At 34.8% G+C, this 27,177-nt stretch overlaps 2 protein-coding genes across 4 annotated transcripts; both read right to left on the bottom strand.

Annotated features, from left to right (window-relative positions):
- Window positions 1-4,517: 4,517 nt before the first annotated feature.
- On the bottom strand, window positions 4,518-11,390 carry LOC132614379 (aspartate carbamoyltransferase, chloroplastic-like). Of its 3 annotated transcripts, none has more exons than XR_009572282.1 (7): window positions 11,240-11,390; window positions 9,048-9,621; window positions 8,582-8,721; window positions 7,019-7,192; window positions 6,123-6,359; window positions 5,863-6,024; window positions 4,518-4,800 (listed from the first exon to the last, which is right to left on the bottom strand). XR_009572282.1 is itself a non-coding variant. In XM_060328825.1 (6 exons), exons 2-6 carry the CDS (start codon window positions 9,604-9,606, stop codon window positions 5,917-5,919), a joined length of 1,218 nt encoding a protein of 405 aa, XP_060184808.1. In that variant the 5' UTR covers window positions 9,607-9,621; window positions 11,240-11,390; the 3' UTR covers window positions 5,709-5,916. The 3 variants fall into 3 exon arrangements, 1 of the variants encoding a protein (XP_060184808.1); XR_009572281.1 differs by having other exon boundaries at window positions 4,518-4,773; XM_060328825.1 differs by lacking the exon at window positions 4,518-4,800 and having other exon boundaries at window positions 5,709-6,024.
- A 1,510-nt stretch (window positions 11,391-12,900) lies between these two features.
- Window positions 12,901-23,067, bottom strand: LOC132614265 (uncharacterized). Its single transcript, XM_060328678.1, has 12 exons — window positions 22,210-23,067; window positions 19,759-19,962; window positions 19,303-19,448; window positions 17,715-17,983; window positions 17,325-17,413; window positions 16,232-16,379; window positions 15,691-16,130; window positions 15,052-15,566; window positions 14,917-14,977; window positions 14,540-14,812; window positions 14,153-14,408; window positions 12,901-13,511 (listed from the first exon to the last, which is right to left on the bottom strand). Exons 1-12 carry the CDS (start codon window positions 22,591-22,593, stop codon window positions 13,183-13,185), a joined length of 3,114 nt encoding a protein of 1,037 aa, XP_060184661.1. The 5' UTR covers window positions 22,594-23,067; the 3' UTR covers window positions 12,901-13,182.
- Window positions 23,068-27,177: the final 4,110 nt, after the last annotated feature.

The following is a 27,177-nucleotide window of genomic DNA, read 5'->3' as shown; positions in this document are numbered from 1 at the left end:
CAGGACTATGTCGTCCGCGAAAAGCATACACCATGGCACCTCACCTTGAATTTGTCGCGTCAATCTATCCATCACCAAGGCAAATAAAAACGGACTAAGAGTTGATCCTTGATGCAACCCCATCACAACTGGAAAGTGCTCTGAGTCCCCTCCTACTGTCCTTACTCTAGTTTTGGCTTCCTCATACATGTCCTTGATCACCCTAATGTATGCTACAGGTACACCTTTAGCCTCCAAACATCTCCATAGGATTTCTCTTGGAACTTTATCGTAAGCCTTCTCTAGGTCGATGAATACCATATGCAAGTCCCTCTTCCTCTCCCTATACTGCTCCACCAGTCTCCTCACAAGATGAATGGCTTCTGTAGTTGAGCGTCCCGGCATAAATCCGAACTGGTTCTCTGAAATAGACACGCCTCTCCTCACCCTCATCTCCACCACTCTTTCCCACACTTTCATAGTATGGCTTAGTAGCTTGATACCTCTATAGTTTTCGCAACTCTGGACATCCCCCTTGTTTTTGTATAGAGGGATCATTACGCTCGACCTCCATTCTTCGGGCATCGTTGCCGTCTTAAAGATGACATTAAACAACCTAGTCAGCCACTCCAAACCTGCCGAGCTCGCGCTCTTCCAAAATTCCCCAGGGATCTCGTCAGGTCCGGTCGCTCTTCCCCTGCGCATCCTACGAACAACACCCTTAACCTCCTCGACCTTAATACTCCTGCAATACCCAAAATCGTGACGCCTCCCTGTATGCTCCAAATCTCCCAACACGATGTCTCTCTCCCCTTCTTCATTCAAGAGTTTGTGAAAATATGACTGCCATCTCTGTTTAATGAGAGTCTCCTCTACCAATACTTTTCCATGCTCATCTTTAATGCACTTCACTTGATCCACATCGCGCGCCCTTCTCTCCCGCACCCTGGCTAGCCTGAACAATTTTCTATCCCCACCTTTCTCTTCTAGTTCAGCATAGAGGCGTTCAAAAGCTGCCGTTTTTGCCGTCGAAACCGCCGACTTTGCCTCCTTCCTCGCTATCTTATAAAGTTCCCTATTCGTCCACGTCTCCACCTCATCCTTGCTTTCTATCAGCTTCGCATACGCCATCTTCTTTGCTTCCACCTTCCCTTGCACTTCTCCATTCCACCACCAGTCCCCTCGATGCCGACCACGACTACCTGTCGAGACTCCCAACACTTCCCTTGCTACAACCCTAATACAACTAGTCGTCCTATCCCACATACTGGTCGCATCCCCACTACTATCCCAGGCCCCCATATCCTTCAATTTCTCTTCCATCTCCAGGGCACTAGCCGTGGTCAAACTCCCCCATCTGGTCATACAAGTTTCTTTATATGAAAATGAAAAATGAATACACCTCAAACTTCAAAGTAAAGGTAACATTCACTTAATCTAGATCTTTAAAATGGAGAAATGACATAGATTTCAATAATACATAATATTCTAGTTCGGCGTCGCAAAAAGATGAATGTAGGAATGTTAGCTTAATTGTTAGGGATATGGTGGGATGAATGAGTCCCCTCAATCTTTATGCCGTATGTCTCGAGTTAGAATTTTGGAATGAAAAAAAAAAAAAAAAACTTAATAGGTATAATAGTGGGCGAAGCATGTCCTTCAAAATGGAAAGAAAGATATCATTACTTTGCTTCTTTATTCGACCGCCAATGCATCTTATCTTGGCACCCAATGAAGGAAGGGTAAGAGTAAGAGCAATAGGTTAACTGATTGTTAACAATAGGTCATCTGATTGTTACTTCATTTACGATTACAGTATCTTTATCACTTTTCCTTTAATAGATCATAGGCACCATAACTCCGAACTGAGATATTAGCTGGGTAGATTTCAAATATTGAATAATTTTTCTTAAAAAAAATAAAAAAAGAGCAAGCCTAAATCATTTTCCATCATATATAGGATAATGCATCGAACAATATGTACTTGAAAATAAACATGTCATACATAAGTTTTTTCATGCCTTATTTGTTCAAAGATAGTAATTTTTTTATGGAAATTATAATTAGTTACAGAAACCCCTTAAAAAATCTCAATCCACAGACTAGTTAGGACAATGTCTTACAACTCCTCGTAAACCTTGGCATGTATACAAAGAAAGACCTTACCAAGAGAAATAAAAGATTACATTAGACCTTTGAATCCTTCCCTTTTACAATTCGTATATATACTAGAAATCCTTTTATAAAAAAACCAGTTTTCTAGAAGTATGAGCCGTTTTCCATCCAAAACGACCATTGACTTTAGATGAAAACAAAACAAAAAAAACACAAAAAGAACCAAAACTTCGAAGATAAAAAATTAAAGGACTTCAAAGATAGAAGAAACTTATCCGTAATCACTATTTACATCAATTTAACGATTACATGATACATATTTTCACTTACGATCTTACCATTAAACTATAACTAATGCACATTCTCAGTTCAATTATAGTCACTATTAGTGTGATTTGATATAAATATCGGATACAGATAAAATTAACAGTTTTTATAGTCAACCATGAAGCATGCATGGTCGGTGTCAAAATAGAAATCTTGTCTCTCATTAATTTATTAGATCTAGAGAATCAAGGTGCAATGTCGGTCATGTAGCTTTGATTTTATGAAAGAAGACTTATATTAAAAAGGTTTTTAGGATATTCAATTTGGTCCCTTTGACATTGAAATTTGATCTTCCCATCAATCTACTCAATTAATTGCACATGCACTTGTATGGTTTTTCTCCTTTTTTTGGGAATAATAAATGTTTAAAGTCTAGCTATGTTTAATTTTTGTATGTAGGGAAGTTGGTACTTCTCATAGAGTTCACATTGGGATGGGTGCTTTAGTTAAAGCCTTGTTTTTAGGTCCATGGACAGGAGGTTTTATATACACCGTCATCCCAATTTATGTGAAGATATCCGATCAAGTATGGAATATACGACAAAATTGATTTTTTTTAAAATTCATGATCCAAAATAAGTCGTAGAAATATTTATGGCTATCCTAGGAAAATTTTATATCAAAAAAAAAAAAAAAAGAATATACGAGAAACAAAGCTTAGACTTTAATTACACGTCTTAAAATTGTGTGGTTTAGGCTAAAGCAAATAATAAGTAGGATGGGCTGTTACATTTTATATTTGAGGTACTTCGTGTGCAATCTTGAACAGTGGTGAGATAAATTCAATGCGGAATCTAGCTAACTCCTCAAACTGTTGGTATGATATATTCATAAACTGACAAAGCGAACTTTCAATTTGATCGCGGAGCCTAGAGAACTCTCTATCTTTCCTAAATTCTGCACCAAATTTTTAAGTGCATATAATACTTTAGGTGAATCTTATAGCAATAAACACGAGACATGTTAGGGTATATTAGGAAACAAGTTTTAAACACTAGTGACGCATATTAAGGCGATGTGAGTTTAGGTTCAAGGTGTATAATATTATTATGGACAGGATAGTTAGAATTAATTTATTGTATTAATTGTCCCAAATTATTGAAAATATTTTTTCCTGAATCGTTCTCCTCTACAATTCTACTTTTCAAAGCTCCAACACCACGTCTACGACACATCACTTTCTGCTACTTTATTTAAAAGGTTATTTAATGCCTAGCTAGACAGATGAAAGACATGAAAATGTTTTTAAATCACATCAAAACACCTCAAGTAGTTTATTTATTTAAAAATTCTGATACCGCCGGTTTGGCCAAGTATCCTACAAAGAGACTCTTGAGAGCCATAAATATTAGAGGAATAGCCATAGGAACAGGCACATCGTGACATCGTAAAATGTTTTGCTCAAATGAATTAGTTGGTACAAAAAATGTTAGAAAATGTGAACGAAAAGAACAATAAGAAGTGAAAAGGACATAAACATTTTCCAACAAGAAAGCAAAGTTAGAATTATGGTTGAATGTTAAAGGTTCGTCATCCTTGAGTAAAGATTTTATTGTTTTGAGTTCAGGACTTGCGAATGAAATCTTTCTTTGTACGAAATCCGATACTGAGCTTTTCGTTCGAATTAGTCGAGCTAGTGAATTTCAAATGATTTTAAAAAACAGACCCCATCAGATCTTCCGGATTGCTAATCAAAATTTAGCCACAATTTCAAAAGTATTTAGCGCAACTTTATTATAAGGACAATAATACCCCTAAACTAAAGTTGAATTGCTACAGATCAGATCCCCAGATTGTAAAGAAGAGAAATTGCTAATACATGTAGCTAAATCGAACTATACAAATTTTAATGAAATTTGAACAATAAGGCAGTGGCACCATAGCGTACGAGCAGACTTAAAACATAGGACAACTGCTAATTAAGCCACATTGCTACGAGTTTTCCTGAATTATTCTACAATACTACGTACTTTGGTTGTATTAATTCATGACGTTCGTGGTTCTACAATTGAAAATTCAAGGGTAGGGTCATGAAGGTTACGGTTCTACAACTAAGAACTCAAAGATTGAAGATCATGGAGTTAGTGGTCCTACAATTGAGGACTCAAGGATAGCGTCATAGACTTCGCAGTTCTACAACTGAGAACTCGAAGATAGAGTCATATTGTTCGTAGTTCTAAAATTGAGAAGTCAAAAATAGAGATACTACAATTGAGAACTCGAAGGATAGAGTCATAGAGTTTGTGGTTTACAATGAGAACTCCGAACTATGTTGCTATAATTTAGCCGCCGCCACCACCTTTGCCATGGGAGTATATGAACAACGCGGTCTCATAACACGACCATACCCAACTGAAACATAATAGGAAATTCAGCCATCTATTGTTCAGTGAAAGTTGTCAGTGCCTTTCTCATAATGTACCAACAATGTGAGCTATGATACAATTAAAGCTCATGAATCAGATGACTAAATGGTTATGTGAATGTAGAATATTTCATATTAATTGACACTTTTGATTATCTCACAATTTTTACTCATAACATGTTCTGACTTCATTCCAGTTTGAGAGATTTAAAGAGGCTTAAGACTTCAATTCATGAATCCAAATGATTTCTGCTTTTATCCGACAATCCGGAAAGGGGCAGTATTTGAGTCCTCAATGTGTTAAATGAGAATCCCCTATGAATGAACTTTGATATATAACAAATGTTTCAACTCCATTCAATTCATATGACCACTTCCAAAGCATTGAAACATCCTAGCAAAGTTTTTATGAACCTACAAAGACAGTTTCTTGTGCAGAAAACATAAACAATAGAAAACCCAAACAAACAGCAAGGGCAACATAGTTCTGTACACACACACACACACCCCAAAAAAAAAAAAAAAGGGACACTAACAAGATTGACCTGTTGCTGCATTACAACAGGATGATTAGTACTCCATCCACCCCAATTTATGTGGCAACTTTTGGATTTCAAGAGTCAAACGAGTTTTTCTTTGACCGCGATCTTTTCATATGCATTTTAAATATTTTAAAAATTCAAATTATTATGATTGGGTGGGGTTAAGACAAAAAATTATTGTGACGTATAGTAATTTTTACACAGTTTCCAAATAAGTAAAATTTATTTTAAACGACTTGAAGATTCTAGATACGAATTCATGGTCAAAAATGAAAAGTTTTGATTCTCAAAATCTGAAAGGTTCCACATAAATTGGGACAGAGGGAGTAGCATAATTTATCAGTATTTAAGGCAACAAATGCGTGAAGAAGAAACGAGGATATTGTAATGACCAATGATATTACGTACCAAAAGAGATGTAAAAGTAGACTATCTAAGAAGAAAAAAGCGATGAATAAAGAAACAGGTTCTTTTATGCTAAAACAAGTTAAACAAAACGTTTAATTCTACAACGGGCTCAGAATCCACACTCACATGGATAACAAGCAATGGTTTCGCAATATTCCAGATATAAAAAGTTTGCATCTGTCACCAACCGAGGAGTAGAAGCTTCAAAAGAGCCATCCGAATGTAGAGCCCATTCTTAGCTTGCCTGAAATAGGCAGCCCTCGGATCCCCATCCACATCAACAGTTATCTACAAGGATTATAATACACGGAAATTAATATAAATTGCATAATTGTGATACTAGAAGAAAAGGATGATCATGCCGAACTATATAAAAGAATTTTAACCTCATCGAGCCTTGGCAAAGGATGCATCACTACTGCATGTTTCTGCATAGCATTCAAGACACTCATATCCACGATATACTTCCCTCGAGCTTCTTCATATAAATCAACCCTCTCTCCGAATCTCTCTCTTTGAATACGAGTTTGATATACCACATCACATTTAGAAGCCACCTCCAGCAAGTCAGAACTTTCTTCCCACTGAACCCCCATTGTTGTCAAATAATCCTTTATGTCATCCTAAAATGACAAACAAAAATAACATTGTGTAATTAATTAAATTTGAGTTTAAGGAACAAAAGTTTAGAAAATGACAAAAATGGTCCCTTATGTTTGAGGGTAAGTTCAAAGTAGTCTCTCAAACTTGATAATTTTGGTCCTTTAAGTTTGCCAAAAGTTGACACTTTTAGTCTCCGTCAAATACTTACCGAACTATGTCCATTAGATTTGACGGTAACAGTGAAATAAAAAGACTTAAGTATAAACACCAAGAAGTCCCATCAAATCTTAAAATATGCAACACAGACAATTACACTAGACACTAAAAAGATACAAAAAATAGCAGAAATTACACCTCAAAAAGCTACACCAGACTCTAAAAATAAATTAAAAATACAAAATACAAAATGTACTGCTAATTTCCTTTTTTCACAGTTCTCGTTAGATCTAACAGAAAGAGTTCGATAAATATTTGACGGAGACTAAAAGTGTTACCTTTTCGGAAAACATAAAAGGACCAAAACTGGTAAGTGCATACTTAAGGGACTATTTTAAACCTACCCTCAAACATAAGGGACCATTTTTGTTATTTTCTCAACAAAAGTTCATTAAACTGAATGAGAGAGGTATGCTAATTACCAGCTCAAGATAATCAAAGTTTCATCTTTTCTCAATCATACCTTCATTTTAACTACATCAGGGGATACAAAGTAAATTTTCACATCTTGGTACTTCGCAAGCAAGTAAGCGAGTGAACGAACGGTCCTCCCATAAGCTAGATCACCAACAAGAGCAACTTTAATACCATCGAGTTTTCCTATTTCTCTTTCGATGGTATACACATCTAGAAGGGCCTGTTTCAGATAAAATCAGGACAAACTCTGTTGCAGTTAGAGAAGAGAAAAGAGGCTAAGAAGAATAATCTAATAAGGAAAATTTCCACTCCAAACCAAGACATGCCCAAGTGACATGTCTTATGTACTGTATTATGTAGTTTCCGCCAGTTAACTCTTTATATGCTACTATTCAGAGTTTGTTATGCAATATAACATCGAACAACCTAAAACACATGACAGGGATATTTATATGGTTAAGAGCTTAAGTTATTAGTAATCCAAACAAGTTATGCCAAAGGGGAAAGATAGAATAATATCAAACAAATTAATGCACACATAGTGATTCTAACAAGTAACTGGTACAAAGATTGAGAAAGGAAAAAGAGAATGGAGGAAAATAGAGAAACAAAAAGTAGAAAGGAAAGAAAAAACAAAGAGAAGAAAAAGTAGAGGAATGAAAAAAAGAAAAAGAAAAGTAGAACGGTAGCTCTCTATATTTATAAGTAAAGGGAGGACAGGAGAAGCATTAGGCTTAAACAATACCAACTTGAATTTGCTTACTGCATTCCTTTTTCACCTTTCTTTGAGTCAAGGGTCCATCCGAAACAGCCTCTCTACCTTCTCGAGGTAGGGGTAAGGTCTGCGTACACTCTACTCTCCCCAGACCCCACTTGTGGGATCACACTGGGTTGTTGTTGTTATTGTAATACCAACTTGAATTTCTTTTTTGAAAAGATTTCGAAAGAAACACTCATGGATATAAATGCCATCTAAGATTTTTCAGTTTAGAACTTAACAATGCAGTTCAAGATATCCAAAGAAATGATTTATTTAGTTGTAAGCTGTGGAAACGCTTATCCACCAAAAGAAAGTTCGATTTGGAATAATTCCAGTAGTAAACCATTTAACTAGACATCTTTAAAGATGTGTTCGTATGGAGGAAAATTTCAGAAAATGTTTTTCAACTTTCCCATGTTTGGTTGGTTAAGAAAAATGACTTCCCTAGGGAAAGTAGGGAAAACAAGTTCCAATAAGTGACATTCTACACTTATTTGTCTCCTCCCTACCATCCAACACTGGCATAGCCCCCATTGCCCACCACACCCACACCCCTACAAATGCTTTTGGGATGATATTTTCTGATTATATAACAAACATAACAACAACAGCCCAGTGAAATCCCACATCTTGGGGTCTGGGGAGGGTATAATGTACGCAGACCTTACTCCTACCAAGGTAGGATGGCTGTTTCCGATAACAAACATAAGAAAATAAATAAGAAACCACTTGTTTTCTAGAAAAAACATTTCCATGGAGAACATTTTCCTTCATACCAAACACACCCTAAGTAATTCTTGTCTCAAACTCCCTGTCCTACAATGAAAAGTATCTACAAGAGGTGCAAACCTGAGTAGGGTGCTGTCCAGGACCATCTCCTGCATTTATGATTGGAATACTTGCCGTGGTTGCGGCTCTCCTAGCAGCACCACTTTCAAAATGTCTCATAACAATGATGTCGGAGTACCCTTCAACAGTTCTAATTGTATCTGCAATCCGAAGAAAATTCTATTATAATAACCCAACATCCTATTGAAAGTGAAAAATTATTTTCTTCCAAAAAGAAACTACTCCCTCTGTCCCAATTTATGTTACGCTCTTTCCAATTTAGTCAGTCCCAAAAAGAATGACACCTTTCTATATTAACAATTTAGCTTTAAAATGCCTATTTTACCCTTAATGAGATGATTTATTGCCACACAAATATCTCTGACTTATTTTAGACCACAAGTTTCAAAAGTCTTCATTTCTCTCTTAAACTTCATGCCTAGTCAAACAGCATCAAATAATTTGAGATGGAGGGAGTAAGAGATACCTTCAAGTGTTTCCCCTTTTGCTGCAGATGAAAATTCACGAGCATTTTCCGTTGTCAATACTTCCCCACCTAAACGCTTCATGGCAGATTCAAATGAAAGCCTAGTCCTAGTTGAAGGTTCATAGAAGAGAGTGGACATAAGGTAACCCTTAAGAATCTCGCTTCCCTTCGAGGTCTTCTCAATTTTCTCCATCTCCCGTGCCACTTTAAATATGGCACTGAGAGTATCTCTATCAAACTGCTGAGATTCAATTACATCATCAAGCTGAAACTTATTCCCCACCATAGTTGAAGACTTATTTTCCATTTCCACTGCAGAGCATTGGACTGTGCTGTTATTCATTGACATAACACACTGATTTCGTCCCTTGTTGAACAGTTCAACAGAGAACGATGACCGTAATTTAGATATGTCGGCAAGTAAACAAACAGTTTTACAATGCACGGGTTGCTTTAACCATACATTATTGCCTCCAAAGTTAGAATAACTCTTCCTATGAGATGACACAAGTATTTTCCCATGGAATCCATGTGAAGAAAACGTCGCGGAAATAGCCATATTGAGATCACTCACCTGCAACAAAATAGAAAAGGTTAATTTAAAAGCTGCACCAATTAAATATTACTCCCTCTGTCCCAATTTATGTGTCATAGTTCGGATTTTGAGAGTCAAGCCTCTTAATTCTGACCATGAAGTCGAACATAGAATCTTTGAAAAGTTTAAAAATAAAACTTATACATTAGGAAAATACGTAAGAAGTATTGTAACTCCCAATTAATAATAATTCAATATATTTAAAAGACATATGAAAATTGGGTAAAAAAAAGCTCGTCTACAATAACATACCTAGTGTAATCCCACAAGTGGGGTCTGGGGAGGGTACGATGTACGCAGACCTTACCTCTACCTTTATGAGATAGAGAGGTTGTTTCTGATAGACCTTCGGCTCAAAAGAATTGTAAGCGATACAGAAACATAGGAAAGAAAAAGGGACAGCAAAATAGCAATGCAAAACAAATGTAGTAACATGTATCAAAAGAAAAGCTCATTTGACTCTCGCAATCCGAACACCACCACATAAATTGGGACGAAAGGAGTGCACCACACCGAGTTTACGATACAAAGCTAGAGTATCAAGAATCAGACAGGAAAAATCCAATTCCAGAAACATTAAACTAAGCTTAGAACCACACAAAAACAAACAAATGAAAAATATCAACCAAATCAAAAAGCAAGAAGCTGCTATAACCATCTCAAATCTACTCAAGGAAAAAACAAAACACTTTTTTTATGACCGCGGTGTCCAGGCCAAGTTACCTAAGCCATGATGGCATCCACACCCCAACCTAGTAGCAGGGGCGAAACCACATACGGCTAAGGGGACCCCCTCCGGCAGAAAATTATACTGTTTATACATCGTTAAAATTATTTTTTTATATATAGATAGTAGATGTTAAACTCCCTTGAGCTTCTTCGTGTATTTACTTCTTCATATTTTGAATCTCCTTATTGCAAATCTGCCCGGTAGGCGAACCAAGTCAACAATTAACCAGTTTTCTTTACTTAACAGACAGATTTGAAGCATTTAAGAACAGTGGAAAGTCATAATAAAAAAAACTCATATGTCATAAATGCGGAAAATATAAAATCACTAAATGTTTTTGCCTCCACTCGGAATTGAACCTAAGAGCCCATAGTTCTCAACGCACTTCATTGACCACTACGCCACGTTGGATGCAGAAAAAAAAAAACTCTTTTATAGCATCAATACATCAGCTAATACAAATAATAAATTTTCTATAAACCCATGGAAAAAAAAGAGCCAAAAGATTGCATAACCACATTAATCAGCAAGGAAAGAAGTAATAACATACTCCGTCTGTTTTAATTTATGTGAACCCATTTGATCGGCACGAAGTTTAAAAAAGAAGGGAAGACTTTTAAACTTGTGATTCTAAATGAGTCACCTATATTTTATATGGCTATAAATAATTGCATAAAGTTAAAGTGTAAATGACACGAGCTAATAAGGAAATAGGTTTACATGAATTGAAACAATGGAGTATATATTAACAACAAAAAAAAAAAGATAAGCAAAAAAGGGGACAAAAGAAAGAGGAAAAAAAATACAAGAAATTATAGTTGCCTTAAAGTAATTCTCCAGAGAGGAAAGACATAGAAGAGAACTTACAAATTTGATTATGAAGAGATGGTGGAGGAATTCGGCGTGTGCTTTGCTTTTAGAGTGACCAAGTGAGGGTCAAGGAATAACTTTGCCAATATTTTGAAAAGACACAAAAGAAAAAGAAAAAAGAAAAAAACACAAAGAAACTTTTTAAGATTTCAAGAATCTTATCTTATTTAGAGCCCCATTGGATTGGCTTATAAGTTGCTGATTTTCAGCTTTTTTGAGTGTTTGATTGATCAGTTTAAAATTATTTTGTGCTTCAAATAAGCCCAAAATAATAATTAGGTTCATTTGGTTTAGCTTATCTAAAGCAGCTTATATGTCAAGAAAAATAAGTTGGGCTACCCTCGACTTATTTTTTTTGGTATAAACTGTTTTCAACTTATAAACTGCTTTTTTTAAGTCCTTACAAACAGGCTCTTAGTTAAACTTACAATGTATCCAAAAAAAAAAAAAAATTACAGCCCAACATCTACCTTTGGACAATTTATTTTACAAAATAGCGATCAAATGTATAAATTTTGTATATTTACATTTAAATATACATTGCTATACATTTAATGTGCATGTACTATATGTATAATATATATATTAGTGTCTAGGTTTTTAATATTTGGGTTACTGGGGGTAATTAAGTTTGATTGAAGGTACATATGTGTAAGTTTATCGGAGAGGGGGGGGGGGGGGGGGGGGGGGAATTAGCCTTGACAGTATGATAATGTAGGCAGCGGCGAAGCTAGATTAAGCTTTAAGTTTTATGGATTACTTTTAGTATTTAAAAGTACATTAGTTTATATATACTGTTTGTTGTAATTTCGGTGAAATGGGATAAATTAGTACTGAAATTATAATTCCGGAATAATTTTGGCTACCTATCGAAAGATCACTTTAGAATTTTAATCGAGAGAGAGAAGTACACATGAAGCACTAAGCTTATGAGCTGATTTGGGCTAGATATTGGAGTCTTGTTGGGCTATTAGATGGGTATTGTAATGGGCCTTCATCATTCTTTAGTTACTTCTTAGCAAATTTTTTCCAATAAGTACAAAAATGGGATAATATTTACCTGGTTTAGTGAGATTTTTCGATTTCAAAAAATAGCGAGAGTGTTCTTTTACAAAATACTCCCTCCGTCTCATTTTAATAGCTATAAAAAACTGTGTTAAAATAAGAGTCACTTTAGGAAGTCAAGATCAAAGTTGGCAATTTTTTCCAACTATACCTTAACATTAAAAAACCAGTCCTTAATATTGATCAATTCTTAAAAAACATATAAATAGATAAGAATAATTTAATAAATTATACCTTGTATTTAATATTTTTCTTAATTGGCGTGAAAAAAGCTAAAGCAATAGTTAAACTGGAATAGAGGAAGTATATACGAATGGTAATAACATTAACTGTTAGAAAAAATGATGTCCATTAGGTGGAAGGAGAGACACTTTTACCTTCAAAATTAACGTTAAGAAGGGTTTAATAGGGGCAATGATAGCACATTTAAACCATTTCCAATACATTGAGATTCCTTTTTTGATATTTTAATTCGATGTTTTCGGGAAAGATAGTTGCATCCACTTTCATAACAAATATAAAACAATCATTATTTGAAAGACAAGTGGTTGATTACTTTAGCTATGGTTTTCTTAAACAGCTTACCAAAAAAGGAAATCAAGGACTTGATTTTTCATTTCACATTTAAAATTAAACCGTTTGACTGTCATACACTGAACATAGTATAAAAGGTAGCGCCTTAACTAAACAAATACATTACTCTATTGAACTAACTTTCAAACCAGATAGAGAAATGTTTAGTTACAAATATATCAGTATTCTGCTTGTTGTACGAGATGCACACAAGCAGAACCGCCAATAAATCTCATAATACAAAAAGTATTCAACCAAATATGTAAGCGAAAGGCACCGGAGGGAATGTGCTTTAATATACCCTATATATCAGAATCATCATCAGATGTAACTTCAGACTGAGCATCTGCCTCCTCTTCGTCTTCCTCGTCATCGTATTCATCAATTTTTATTTTGCTTTTGACGGTCATCTTTGTCAATGCTGCAGTCTTGCTAGCCCTCTGTGACCGAGTACTCATCACAACAGGATTAGTTGGGAGAACTGATTGGGTGAATTCTTCATCTGATGAAGATTCTTCTACTTCCTTTGCTCGTCTCCTTGCACGAGTCGTTCTAGTTGATTTTGGCGCTGGAGTTGGCAGTACTTCTATCGACTCGTCCTCATCAAGTACAACATCAATATCCAACTTTCCTGAGACATGATAAAACACGTTAACAAAATTACCATAAGCAAATATCTAAGAGATTCAATTGACTCCAATAAGAATACATGCAAGTACTGCCAACTCTTGGATATACGTTTATAATAAACATGTTAAGGAAAGTTTACACTATCAGTGTTTGTAGAAAAATTTTACAATGTTGGTACATAGAAGTTAAATATAATGTGTTGCTTTTCATAGCTAAGGAAAAACTTCTCCACTATTGTTGTATTAGAGACTAAGAAGGAAACAATTCCAGCTACAACCACACCTGTTGGATGTAGAACTGACAATAACACAGTTTCAAAACTCAATATTGACCCCCCCCCCCCCCCCCCTTTTTTTTCTTATAGAAGGAAAGAGAATCCCTGATTTTATCACCCTAGATGAATAAAAGGAAGAGCTGTTCAGCAGCACCCAGCTGTGGATGCACAGGGTCTTTTCAGGTTTGATCTAATTATCCGTAGTGGACACTACATTCCAGAGGAAATAATCTTAAAAGGAAAAGCAGAAACTTGAATGACCAAAGCATTTCCTTACACATAAAGGAATGTATGATGACTCTTCAAAATTTTTAAACAAAATGACATGGTAACTGCTGTATTAAAGCCACTAAACCAAAAATAGTTACCTAAAATAAGTTTAACTTCGTCAGATGATAGCTTTTCATCTGGAGATTTGTCTAAACCCTTTAGTCTCTCAGCCATCTGTTTCAACTCCTTAAGAAGCTCTCTTTCAGCTAGTATGGTAACACGATTCAACAGCTGCCTTATTAACTTGACAGCCCCTTGTTCTGTCGGTCTAAAGTGAAGCAAGAATAGTGTCTTACACAGCGCAGAACCGTATGCTTTCTCTGCAGCTGTCTTCTTTGCATGGAAGCTGGCAACCTTGACAGACAACCCAAAGAAATTTTCATTGCAATGAACAGAACAGGAATACTGGTAAAAGTATTGTACACATATATGTTCGTTAAACTAATTGTGATGAGGACGCTGAAAAGGAAGCTGTGAATAAATACCTCGGCAGCGATACGTATTGCAAGCCCTTCTTCTCCACTCTCGAGCAGAGAAGAAGGTTCAGCTGAATCGTTGTGGTTTTCATTACCATTTTCATTGGCTGGTGCAGTTTCCTCATAATACAAGGGAGCCTGCATCATCTGCACCATAAAACGTGATGCTTGGGTAGCACGCTTTCGCATGTTAGAGACCATGAATGTAGATCCTGTGGCATTGCCATTGATGCCTGGCCACAAAGAGCGCATAACTGGCATGAAAGCCTTAGATAAACATTTCTGCATTGCAAACCAGAAATTTTCTTTAATAACACAAAACCAAAATCACAAGCAGATCTTATCCAAATCTCATATATTTTGCAGAAATTTGAAATTCTACAAACCTTGTGGTTCAACGAGAGGGATGGATAATGCTCAAAGAATACAGAAAGGCATTGCTTCAACCTGTGAGGTAAACTATTATCAGATGCATTTTCAGAAGACGAGAATAAACTTAAGTGAACGACAAAGAGATTTACCTCTCAAGTTCCTTATTCTCACTACAGAAATACAAGCTTATGAGCTTAGCTAATAGCAGAGGATTTGACAATGTAGGTATGCTCGGATACTTCTTACTTAGCAGAAGAATCTTAGCAAATCCCTCACCAAGAACTGTTTGAACATTCTCATGTTCATCACAGTCATCGGAATCACCTGAATTGTGCTTCTCTAATCCAGCATATAACAGGTCAAGTAATTCTATCTCCACATCCTCACTTGCAATGCTGAATTTGATATCAGATAAATTTATTTTATGATCTTGGAGTTGTGATGAGAGATCCTGGTTCATTGCTTTATCAACTATATTAGGACCATGCCACAATCCAAGGTCAATCAATGCCTTAGAAGCCATAACAGTAATTGAAGAGGGACCCTTAACAAAAGAATATCTTAGTTGCTTTACTAAATCTTCACAAGGTCTCCTTTCTAACAATCCAAAGAGACCAAGGCACCTAAGAGCAGCCCTCTGAACGTCTAAGTGGACATGTTTTGCCTGCATGTCAGAACAATACAAAATATCTCAAAATTCTGTAATGTAAATAACAGAGAAATAAACAACATGAAACTGCGAGATTATGGCAATTCATTAGAGAAGGTAACTTTTCCAAGATACAGACCCCAGGAAGCAATACAGAATGCAAAACTTCAGTCGGTTCTATTGCTTTTCCATGCATCCAGCGAAAAGACTGAGCATGTTCTAAGAGAAGGCTAATCACAGCAAGACAGTGCAACCACTGCATGAAGTCTGCTGTCCTCTCTCTGCAAGGCCTAGCAAGTTCCTCCACTACCTGTAAAACTACTTCCTCAAATTCTCCTGGAGCTGAATGGACTTTTCTTGCCAACTCTGCCACAGCAGCAGCCCAATCTTTATCACCACCAAGATTGATACCATCTCCTATGACAACTTCATTGTCATGCTCATCTAATTCATGATCAGGGGGTATGTGAAGCAACTCCTGCAGAAATTCATTTGCAACTCTTCTGTTGGTAACGTCAGAAAAATCAAGCATCGCACCAAGCAATAGCAGTTGGCGAGATGCAAATCGGTAATTGATTCCTGCGATATTCAGATACGGTCATCAATAGCACAAAATGGAAGGAAAAGAAAACAGCGGACAGAGATCTTAAAAACTTAAGACCTACAAACAAATTCCTCACCAGCAACTGTGTGAGCTTTAACCAATTCAACATAATCACCAATAGAAGCAGGAAGAACTCTGTCAAGAAGATCATTTTTATCTGATGCTTCTGCTGCATATACAGCAGACTCTGTGCCCATTGTTGTAGCAGCTTCAGATCCCTTTGCCTGTTTGGTAATCAGATGGAGTATATACAACATGGTGATGAGAAAATATTGGTACTACTCATCATCCAAATAAAAAGTTCATTTATAGCAACATGCCTTTTTCATGTTTAAGATAGATAAATAGCAACTAGGTTTGCCACTTCAGCCTATGCTCAAATATGTTTCAACATACTTCTACAGGAAAATTGTGAAGGAACCTGCTCTTTGTAATGTTAGATTTAGTTAGTTATTTTGGACCTTCATAATTGATATTCACATAATTCAAATTGAGGACATAAATGACCTCAATAGAATTAGATAGTAGCAAAAGAACTTATTAGAGCAAGAATAACCAATTTGTACTCATTCAAAGTACCAATTGCGTGTTCTTCTTTCACAAAAATAGAAGTCAAATAAATAACTGATTACTGTGAGTTATTCATAAAAACATGAACTAACCAGTACAGCATGTAGTACCTTATTTCAGCATAATGCATATGCTAGTGACTAGCCAGTTAATCAACACAGATCTATAAGCTGGACCCATAAATGTTGAAATTAAGTGTGAAAATATCACATAATGCTCTAGCCCAACCAAGATAGATATCTCACTTCATTCCCTATTCACATCATGCGATCCAAGCAAACCACTTTGGCAAGCACAAAAATACATAAGAATTGACATCCAATCTATTCAGCAGATGTCATTAATTGTGATTAGCTACATTTTTTTAACTGAATGATGTCCATTTACTGCTCAGATAAATAAGGTGAAACAAGAAAGTTGTTCACTTATTTCTGGTTTTAGTCTTCCAGTGAGGCTCTTGAAACATTACAGAGAAGTTAAATGTTGGATCTATAGAAGAAATAACTCGGTATGTTTTAAGGAGTTTTGAGCCACAAGATGTTAATTCAGACAGTTGAAGACGCGACATGAAACCTGATAAACAAATAATAAATACCCACTTGTGCCTCCATTTGCAAGTGCTTACAGACAGCTCTCCAGAAGAAAGCAACTTCTGCTTCCATGAGTTGGATGCTAAGATTGCACTGACCTGGTATGCAGAGAAGATATGCGATTAAATGATAGAACTGCGAGCATAAATTGCTCCAGACTTCATGAAACAATCACTTTTATGAAGAAAAAAACAAATTTGAATATCTCTAGCAATATACGTAACAAAACTAGGTATGCAATTTGTCGTTCTATTCTTCATTTTGAGAAAACTTGTATCAACAATTACATGTAAACCTAGTTTTTTATTAAAAACGGAAATAGATATGAACCAATAAGCATATTAAGCCTGAGAAAGCAAATGAAGTAGCCATCAGATAGTTTAAATTTCTAAGACCAACCTTCGACAGTGTCATTATTTGATCTGAAAAATTGCCTCATACTTTGACCATCTTGTAACTTAATCAGTCCTGCTTTTAATAGACTGTCCATGGCAGACTCTCCGACTGATTCATATGTTTCCACATCAAGATATTTAAGTAGTTCTAGCAGGTCTCCATTGCAACAGTTGGTGAGCCACTCATCTTTCAGCATTCTAAAGCATTCCCGTACAACAGATGGAGCACGATCAGCAAGTCCTCTCTCCAAAATAAGTGTTCTGAGCTTGATGCTGCAATATGTAGGAAACACTAACATGCTATAGGGTATCTATGAATGGAACCTACTTAAATAAGAGTAGAAAAAATTAAAGCATCTTTTTAACACACAGCTGCATACGTCTAGCCAATTTTATGATGAACCTTACACAATGAATACATCATATGAATCTAAATGGAATTGAGAGCATTAAATCTATAATTTAAAACATTCTATGGCAACAGACTTCAGTGTTAACATTCAAAATGTGCTACACATTATACTTTGTTGAATAGTTAAAAGGTCTTGACATAAAAATAAAAATACTGAAAGGTCCTAACTCTTCCAAGCTAAAGGCTAAAGCAGCTGTAAATAGCTACACAGCACTATGCAACTGATTTCAAAAATACACTGGCAAGCAGAAAGAAAAAAAAAAAGACAGAAATTATATGTATAGATGAGTGTGTGTGTGTGTGTGCGCGCGCGCGCTATGTATATAACAAGGAGGGAGCGAGAGAGAGAGAGAGAGAGAGAGTGATTCCGAGCATCAAAGATTCAAAAACCTTTAGCAGCTTAATGGTTATAAATCAGAGAACAGGACTCTCAAGCAGGTGTATGAAGTTAGATTTTCTACAATATACCAGATAGGATGTGTAAGAATTTGACATGCATATGGTACCATTTTCCAGTTAACTATGAATTTTGTTTTTCACTGACTGATAAAATATCTGGCTGATGCTAACAGAACAATAAAAAAAGCAAAGAAGCTCGTATCCCTTTTGGTTGTAAATTGGGTTACGCAAATCTAAGCTCCAATACTTCCAGAGTTAATACACTAACATGTGAAATGAATTTAATAAGATATCAGGATAACAAAAGATTCTCAATGAAACACTGTTCCAGGTTAAATCAAGTGGCCATCACGAATTCCAAGTTTGGAGGACTGTACTTGTAATGCTAACAGATGACTTAAAAAGAAAAAAGAAAAAAAAACCTTTATAGAACTCTCTTGATATTGACCTAGAAGAAAACAAGGGTATGAATTAGTTGGCTATATTGGCTTCTTGTTTATTTTAGGACATAATGTGGAGGTTAATTGTAGTCAGCAACGGAAGAATGCCAGGGAGAATAACCAGTTTGACTGACAACAATAATACTTTTAATTGTACACAACTACAGATATGAGATATATTCTCTGCGGGAATACTGATGATAGATGCAAGCTACACAAATAATGGAAAATACACACTTCTCAGTGACTGTCAAGAAAAGAATGGATTTCATCCCAAGACAAGGCAGGGGGGCGCAAGGGGAAGTCAAAGATGATACATTTAAGCAATGGCTTAAAGTTACCTGAGGCTCTGCAGGGGAAATTTACTAGCAATAACACAATAAGCTGCTTTGCGTACTGATTCACTCACATCGAGGGTACAATCAATTATAGCAGCAGAAGATGCATGGGATGGTGGAAGGCATAAGACAATTGTCCTTCGGACATCCTGCAGACAATGCAATAAAGAGGAATTCATCAATTCATTTGGATATAGTTACATTATGACCTTTCAGGTTTCATTGATGAAGTAAAATATGCATAGATGCTATAATTCTTCACAAAGATTAGGTAATATATAGACGAAATGAGTTGCATACCGACTGTTTAGAGCAATATGTAATGAAGTATAATGCATCATTTTCATCTAAGGAATACACTGCTTACACATAAAGGTAAAAATAATGAAGTATAATGCATCATTTTCATCTAAGGAATACACTGCCTACACATAAAGGTAAAAAAGGTAAAAAACTCACCACATTTTGTTCAAGAGGAAGTGTCTCTAGAAATAGTTCCAAAATGTCGGCATTTTCTGTGTCATTCACGAACCGTGAAAGCGCCCTCACAGAAAAAGTACGGACAGCAGCAACCTTATCACCAACACGCAACTTCATGCTCTCTAATACTTCATCCCAAAGTTCAGAGCTGACTTCTGTGTCATCTGGCAATCGTATTATGATCTAGAAGAAAAGAAAATCCTCAAGGAGATTAAAACTTACGAGTTTACAATGGAATCGAGATATAAGTGGGACAAAAGCAAAAGAAAGTAAAAGCTCGTATATTTTCATAAAAAAGAGAAATTGTAAGATCAAAAGTAACCAAATTTTGAAAGAGAAGGGAAATTACCTTAATCTTTTGATTTTAAACCCGAAACTAGAGAAAACATAATGCGAGATTACATAGCTCATTTAGTATGACATAAATTTGAATTCGATCAACTACACCCAATTACAAACTAGTTTGGGATCAGCTATATGAATCATCTAAATGGAGGCCAATTTCATTTTACTCATAATTTATCTTTAAAACCACATTAAGAGTTTGTTATAGCTAGAGGTTCTAACTCTCATACAGGACCTACAAAAATACAATTTCTATCCAACAAAGAAGAACCCTAGCAAATATCAATCCTAATGTAAGCGTAGTCATAACTAAGTCTTAATCTCAATTAACTGGAATTACCTATATGGATCTTTCACTTTTGATTCCTTTTCTTAGGTAAGTCTACACTAATTCAGAGAGAACATATATCCTTTTCAACTATTTCTCTACTAATGATTTAAGTCTGCCTCGTCTCTTTTAAGCATTTTATTACCATCAATCATGGGTCTCTCATTTTATCGCTATATTAAGTACATACACCCTCTATGAAATGTGATGGTTTCTAATTATGCCAAACGTTGTATGTAGGTAGGTTCATCTTAGCATCAACATGTCATGGCCCCCCATAATGTAGATGTACTAGGTAAACATTCACCGCCATGTAACATCATTGGTCTCAAGACTATCCGATAGAACTTTTAATTCACTTTGGTATGTTATGTATCTTCTTACTGTATAACACTCTGGTGACACTCCAATGCAGTGTAAAGAAAATTCGATAAGGAAAAGTTGATGCATTGTCATATAAATACGGGAAATGGGACTGAGATAGGATTCAACTTCACAAAAAGATTATTTGAAGATATGTGTGACAGAAACTAAAAGCAGGACTTGTGGGTTCTAACTGGGACGCTTGCAATTAGTATCTCTGTGGTTCTTTCACCTTACACTCTTTCAGATGCATGGTTTTCCTTCTCCATGCATATTGACTACTTTGTATTCTCTCTAGATATTTTTTGAGTCAATCCTTGATTTCTCATTTCTAGGTTGCTTTCTATTTTTCCTTGATTACAGCCAAAAAACGATTATAAACTAATGATAAAAGAGTCAATTTAATCTGAAGTTCGTTCTCTACAAAATAATAAGTTTTTAGGGTACGTTATTCCTTTCTTTGTAAAATGAATATGTTTCCCAAGCAACTACATATATAAGCACACACCAAACTCGAATTGCTGATAACAATATAGTGAAATACAAAACTGGCTTCACAATGCAAGCACAGTATATGTCATAAGTGCTAAAAAAGTTTCACAACTAGCAGGTAAAAGTTCATATTTTTCACATTTGAGGTGTGGATAAAGCTGCACCTTTTACTACATTCATCACTTTTTTTTTTTTTACACTTTTGTCAGCTACAATATTGATGTTTTATAAAAATAGTAGCCAAAAGAAGCAATGCACTCTGAGGAGATATATTCTCAGTTCATATTAATGTGCTTTAAGGAATGACCTTGCATCTCGAAACTATTTACTTATCAAAATTAAAAGCAAAATCAAATCCTCCTACTTTCTCTCTGTTCATCAAATTGATAACTGCACACAATTTTTACATTTCTCATCCAATGATTAGTTCAAATAAGTAGGCAAAATAAGCACATATAGACCAAAAAAAAAAATCATAAAGTACAATTTATACTTGTTTTTGAACTTTTTACAATGGGTTAATAGCACTTTTGGTCGTTCAATTACTAGTAAATTCTAATTTTGATCCTTCACATATCTGACTAAGCACATTTAACCTCCAATTAATTGAAATCTGCAGTTTTGATCCTTCTGCCATGAATATTCACAAATTTACCATAATTATTAAGTGTTCCACCATTTAATTACCCATGTGTTACATTAAGCTTGTATTGTCACTCCATATTTGACGGCAATATATAGTTCTAAAAGTAGTTCAAATACAACATACTTCTTACATAAAACTAAAAGGACTAAAACACACGCATTTTGATTAAATGAAGGTTAAATGTGATTATCAAACATCACAAGGAACAAATCGGAATATGCCTATAATTTAGGGACCAAAAATGCTATGTTCATACCTCAGAGATAATCTGGCAAGCCCTAATTCTAGCAGTTTTACTAGCCGCTACAGCAGCTACAACCAAAAACTTCAAAAACCTCTCCAAAAACTCATCACAATCCAAACCACATTTATCATCTCTCACACTAGCAAAAACCGCAACAAATCTAACAATTCTCTCAGCAGAACCAGTTCGACGTTGAAAATCAAATATCGGCGTTAACGCTCTCGAAAATGCATCGAAAAACTTCTCCGAAGAGTTCGTAGCAGATCGGAGAGATGAGAGTTCCTTGAGTTTTCGTAAATGTGTTGCGTGTGACGATCGAGCATCGTCTAAAACCCTAGCTATTTTTTCGGTTAGTTTTTTGTGTATTTCTTCTGTATCTACTGCTGGAACTGGCATTTTTTCGAGCAATTTTGAGGGGAAAAATTCACTTTTCGAACGATTTTGAGGGGGGAAATTCACTTCTCGAACGATTTTGAGGAACAAAATTCACTTTTTGAACGATTTGAGGCACAAAATTCACTTTTCGAACATTTTGAGGGAGATATTCACTTTTCGAACGATTTTGAGGGGGGAAATCACTTCTCGAACGATTTTGAGGAACAAAATTCACTTCTCGAACGATTTTGAGGCACAAAATTCACTTTTTGAACGATTTTGAGGCACAAAATTCACTTTTCGAACGATTTTGAGGGGGAAAATTCACTTTTCGAACAATTTTGTGGAAGAAAATTGACTTTTCGAACAATTTTGTTGAAGAAAATTTACTTTTCTCTGTGGATCTGGTTGAGAGTATATGTTTTTGTGTAGAGTTTTTGGGAAAGTGAAATGAGTTTGAATTTTGAGCGGGAAATGGTTAGGTGTGGTCTATTGAGATTCAAAAGAATGACAGAAATGGTCCCTTATATTTGATTTATTAGCCAATTTTATCCTCTGTTAGTGATAGTAAACAAAAATACTCCTACCGTATATAAAGTTTACACCTAGGTGGTTTTCGTTCGGAGCTCCGAAGTCACGAGCTCGCCGGCAGTGATGGTTGTGGAGCAAGCAATAGTGTGAGAGGAGATGGTGGGCTGGAAAAGTGGGTCGGGTTAAAAGAGGCGAGTGTAATTTTAATTGAAATCGGGTGATTTTGGTGGAGTTGTGGTTTTCCATCCAATTAGGGTATATGAGTAAACTTTATAGACGGTAGGGATATTTTGGTTCACTAGCACTAACGGAGGATAAAGTAGAGATTATTTAACCCTTTTCCGGCAGAATAATTTTGATTCTTTAAGTTTGCCAAAAGTTTACACTTTTCGTCTATGTCAAGTATTTAACAACTTCTGTTTGTTAGATTTGATGGAAAGTGGAAATAGTGGAGATAAAATATTAATCATAAACACCAAGAAAGTAACATCAAAACCTAAAGTATGCAACACAAATTAACATGTTTTTATTTACATGGTAATGTGTATAATTAAAGGAGAAGACATATTTTAGGTGATAAACATATCTACATAGTAGGCATTTGAGAACACGTGCAAAACTTTTTCAAAATATAACCACGAAGTGTCTAATAGATAAACTTTATCAGATGTTCAATATCTTAATTGAGCATGTCATAGTTCGAGTGTCAAAATGAAATTTACTGGCAAGTATAAAAAGTTATCGAAGTATTTAATTTTGAAAAAACTTATGGGAGTATCGTAACTGATAATGATGCCTCTACTCATATATAATTAGAGCTAATTCTCAAAGGCCAAGTTATGCATTTGGCCGGTCGCCCAAAAAATAAAATACATTTCACTACCCAAATATGCAAAAAAAAATATAATACATTATTATGTATAAAATATATATATATATATATATATATATATATATATATATATATATATATATATATTATGAATATATATTTATATACAAGAAAAATACAAATTTACTAACTATTATTTTTGTGGGCGAATATTTATGTCAATTTCTCATTTTCAAATGGACCGGATAAAACGTGGACTAAACTTAAACTATTAGAAGTGGGCTTCTTTTGAACCAAATGGGCCCAATATAGTTTAAATCAAATAGTGTCTTTGGACCAATTTTATTTTTGGTTCTTTTGGGTTGGACGTTTTCAGGAGCCGAACCAAGAAATTTCCAAATCAAATTTAGAAATTCAATTGGAAAACTACATAAATGGACCCTTCGGCCATCTAGTTTACCAAAACATGCAGCCAGAATGTACACTATCTATACTTTGGCTGCATATGTTGTAGGTATGTATAGGTGTGTCTATTATATGTATATTTATGTATACTATATGTATAAGTATGTATACTATATGTATATTTGGTATAAAGTCTACGCTACCTATACATTGTGTACATATTTTATAAACTAGATGATTGAATGGAATTTGGCTGTAATTATCCTAATTCAATTATGAAGCATGTTAAGCGTGGTCCTAGTGGGTGTGAGTTACACCATACTTGATTGGTTATTTCGAGTTAAATATAATTAACTATGTTGGACTAATCTTTACGTAGTAAGCATTAACATCATTATGCTCGTGATTAAACATTTTTTGTTTTATATACATAACATACGTATGTAATGAGAGTGATACAAAACTTGGTTATCTAACTTATAGTCGAAAGTAAATCTAACTAAACATATCGGAATTTTCAAATCTTAGATTAATTAGCGTGAATATCATTACATTCGTTATTAGGCATACTCTAACGTATATGTGTGTATGGTCGTGTTGTATGTATATGTATGTGCGTATCTAATGTTTTAATTATTCATATTGTTTAATTATTCAAGTTGAACCCCTTGTTTAATTAGGGTATAGAATAAGTAGGTTTGACAAAATGTAGGCGGATTAATAATCCGTCAAAAGTTATTTTGGGTTAAGATGAACTTGATTAAGATGAGTTAAAAAGTGGGTCATAGGTTAATCCGTCCAACTCATGCCGAGTTCTAGTTAGTTAGTTAGTTTGTTTGTTTGTTTATTTTCTTACAATTTATTAATTACCTAACAAAACTAATAAAGAAATTTATTATGGCTATATAAGCGTATCAAAGATGATTTGGGCTACTGATTGAGATGAGTTGAATTGAACGGATCAAAATGAATTAAGTTAATAAATAAACGAGTTACTAATCCACTTAAATTTAGATAGGTAGACAAATCATATTTTTATGGATTAATTTTATTGCCCCTACATGTAATTACATGAGGTGCTATAAAAGAAGTTCCATTAGACTTCTCTTGAACATTCTTTTATAAAAAGAGGATGAACCCAAACTCATGCCCAACTTATTCATTTGAAATATGCTTGTTCCATTGTCCAATGACTTGCCAGAGTAGTATATATATGAAGTTGCATCACATGGATTTCCACTTTAACACTATCATCATCCACTAATTTTGGTCCCAATCACAAGTGACATAATTTCCTTGCTTATGTTATTTATTAGGTTTCTTTTAGTACGTTCACTTTGTCCAAAAAGTTGGGGGTGACAGATATGGTAACCCACACTTCATACATAGGAGAATAATGTATATCTACCAGATAAGCATTGTTGCTTTAGTGACATGATACTAGGCAAATGAATGTGAACATTATTCTTTGATTCTTTTTAACATAATTTCTCCGAGAATCATTTCGTTAATTTCTCCTAGAATAATTTTTATACTGTTAGTGTAAATAATTTCTTACATGGTCGAGTTATTTAACAGTCAAACACACTTAATAATAATTTTATAGATGAATTCAGAATTTAAACTTTATGAATTCTAATTCTTTAAAGTTACCGAATTCTGAGTTAATGATTTGCACATATTAAAAAAATTAAAGTAAATACAGAGTCAGCTCAAAGAGCTGAGATTTCTCTATTAGTGCAGGTTATTTCGGGACCGAAGCTATTGGATTTGGTGGGTCAACTCAAATCGGTATTCAAATAAAAATTATGGATAATAGCATTTTTTGTCCCGTTGTTAATGATAAAATTTGAATTTTTGTCATATGATATCTGACTAGGAACATCTAATCTTCAATTAATTAAAATGTGTGTTTTTTGTTCCTTTACGTAGGAGATGTGTTAGATTTGAACTATTTTAAAAATACTATTTTATCTTCAAATATGGATTAAAAGTACAAGTTTAACATAATATATAGGTACTTGAATGGTGAAACAATCAATAATCATGATAAATTTGTGAGTTATTCACAAGTAAAGGGATCAAAATTATACTTTTAAGTGAATTGAAAGTTAAATGTGTTTAGTTAGATATTAAAAGGTCTAAACTTAAATTTTACCAATAACTGAGGGATCACAAGTATTATTAGCCCAAAATATATTACAAACTCAAGTCGTTGATTAACAGAATTTGTATTTCTTCTTAATAAAATACGGCATTTTTATATTCTCAAGTAGATAAACAAAGAATATGTTGGATGTGACTCAAGATTTTTGCGATACCTTGGCAAGTAGCCAAAACCTAAGAGAATATGTTCCCAATATTTTTGCCCAAAACGAGACAACCAATGAACTTGTTTATTGTTATTATCATCAGCAAATCATCATCAACCAAAGTCGTAGACATAAGATTAAGTTAAAGAAAAAACTTAACTTTCATACGGATAAGTTTAGAAACATCTTACACTATTATATTATCAAATGTTAACTACAAGGAGCCCGTTTGGATTGACTTATAAGTTGGCTTATAAGCTGTTTTCAGCTTTTTTGAGTGTTTGACTGGCCAGCTTAAAGTCATTTTATGCTTAAAATAAGCTTAAAAAAATAATTGGACCCATTTGACTTAGTTTATCTAAAGCAGCTTATAAGCTGAAAACAGCTTATAAGCCAAAAAAAATAAGTTGGACTACCCAACTTATTTTTTTCAGCTTATAAGCTGCAAACAGCTTTAAGCTGTAAGCCAATCCAAACGGGCTCAAGAAATCAAAGGTGGCAAATGGGCGGGTTGAGTCAAACTGT

Source organism: Lycium barbarum, chromosome 10, assembly GCF_019175385.1.
Source record: "Lycium barbarum isolate Lr01 chromosome 10, ASM1917538v2, whole genome shotgun sequence".
NCBI lineage: Eukaryota > Viridiplantae > Streptophyta > Magnoliopsida > Solanales > Solanaceae > Lycium > Lycium barbarum.
This window is presented reverse-complemented; position numbering and strand designations above follow the sequence as displayed.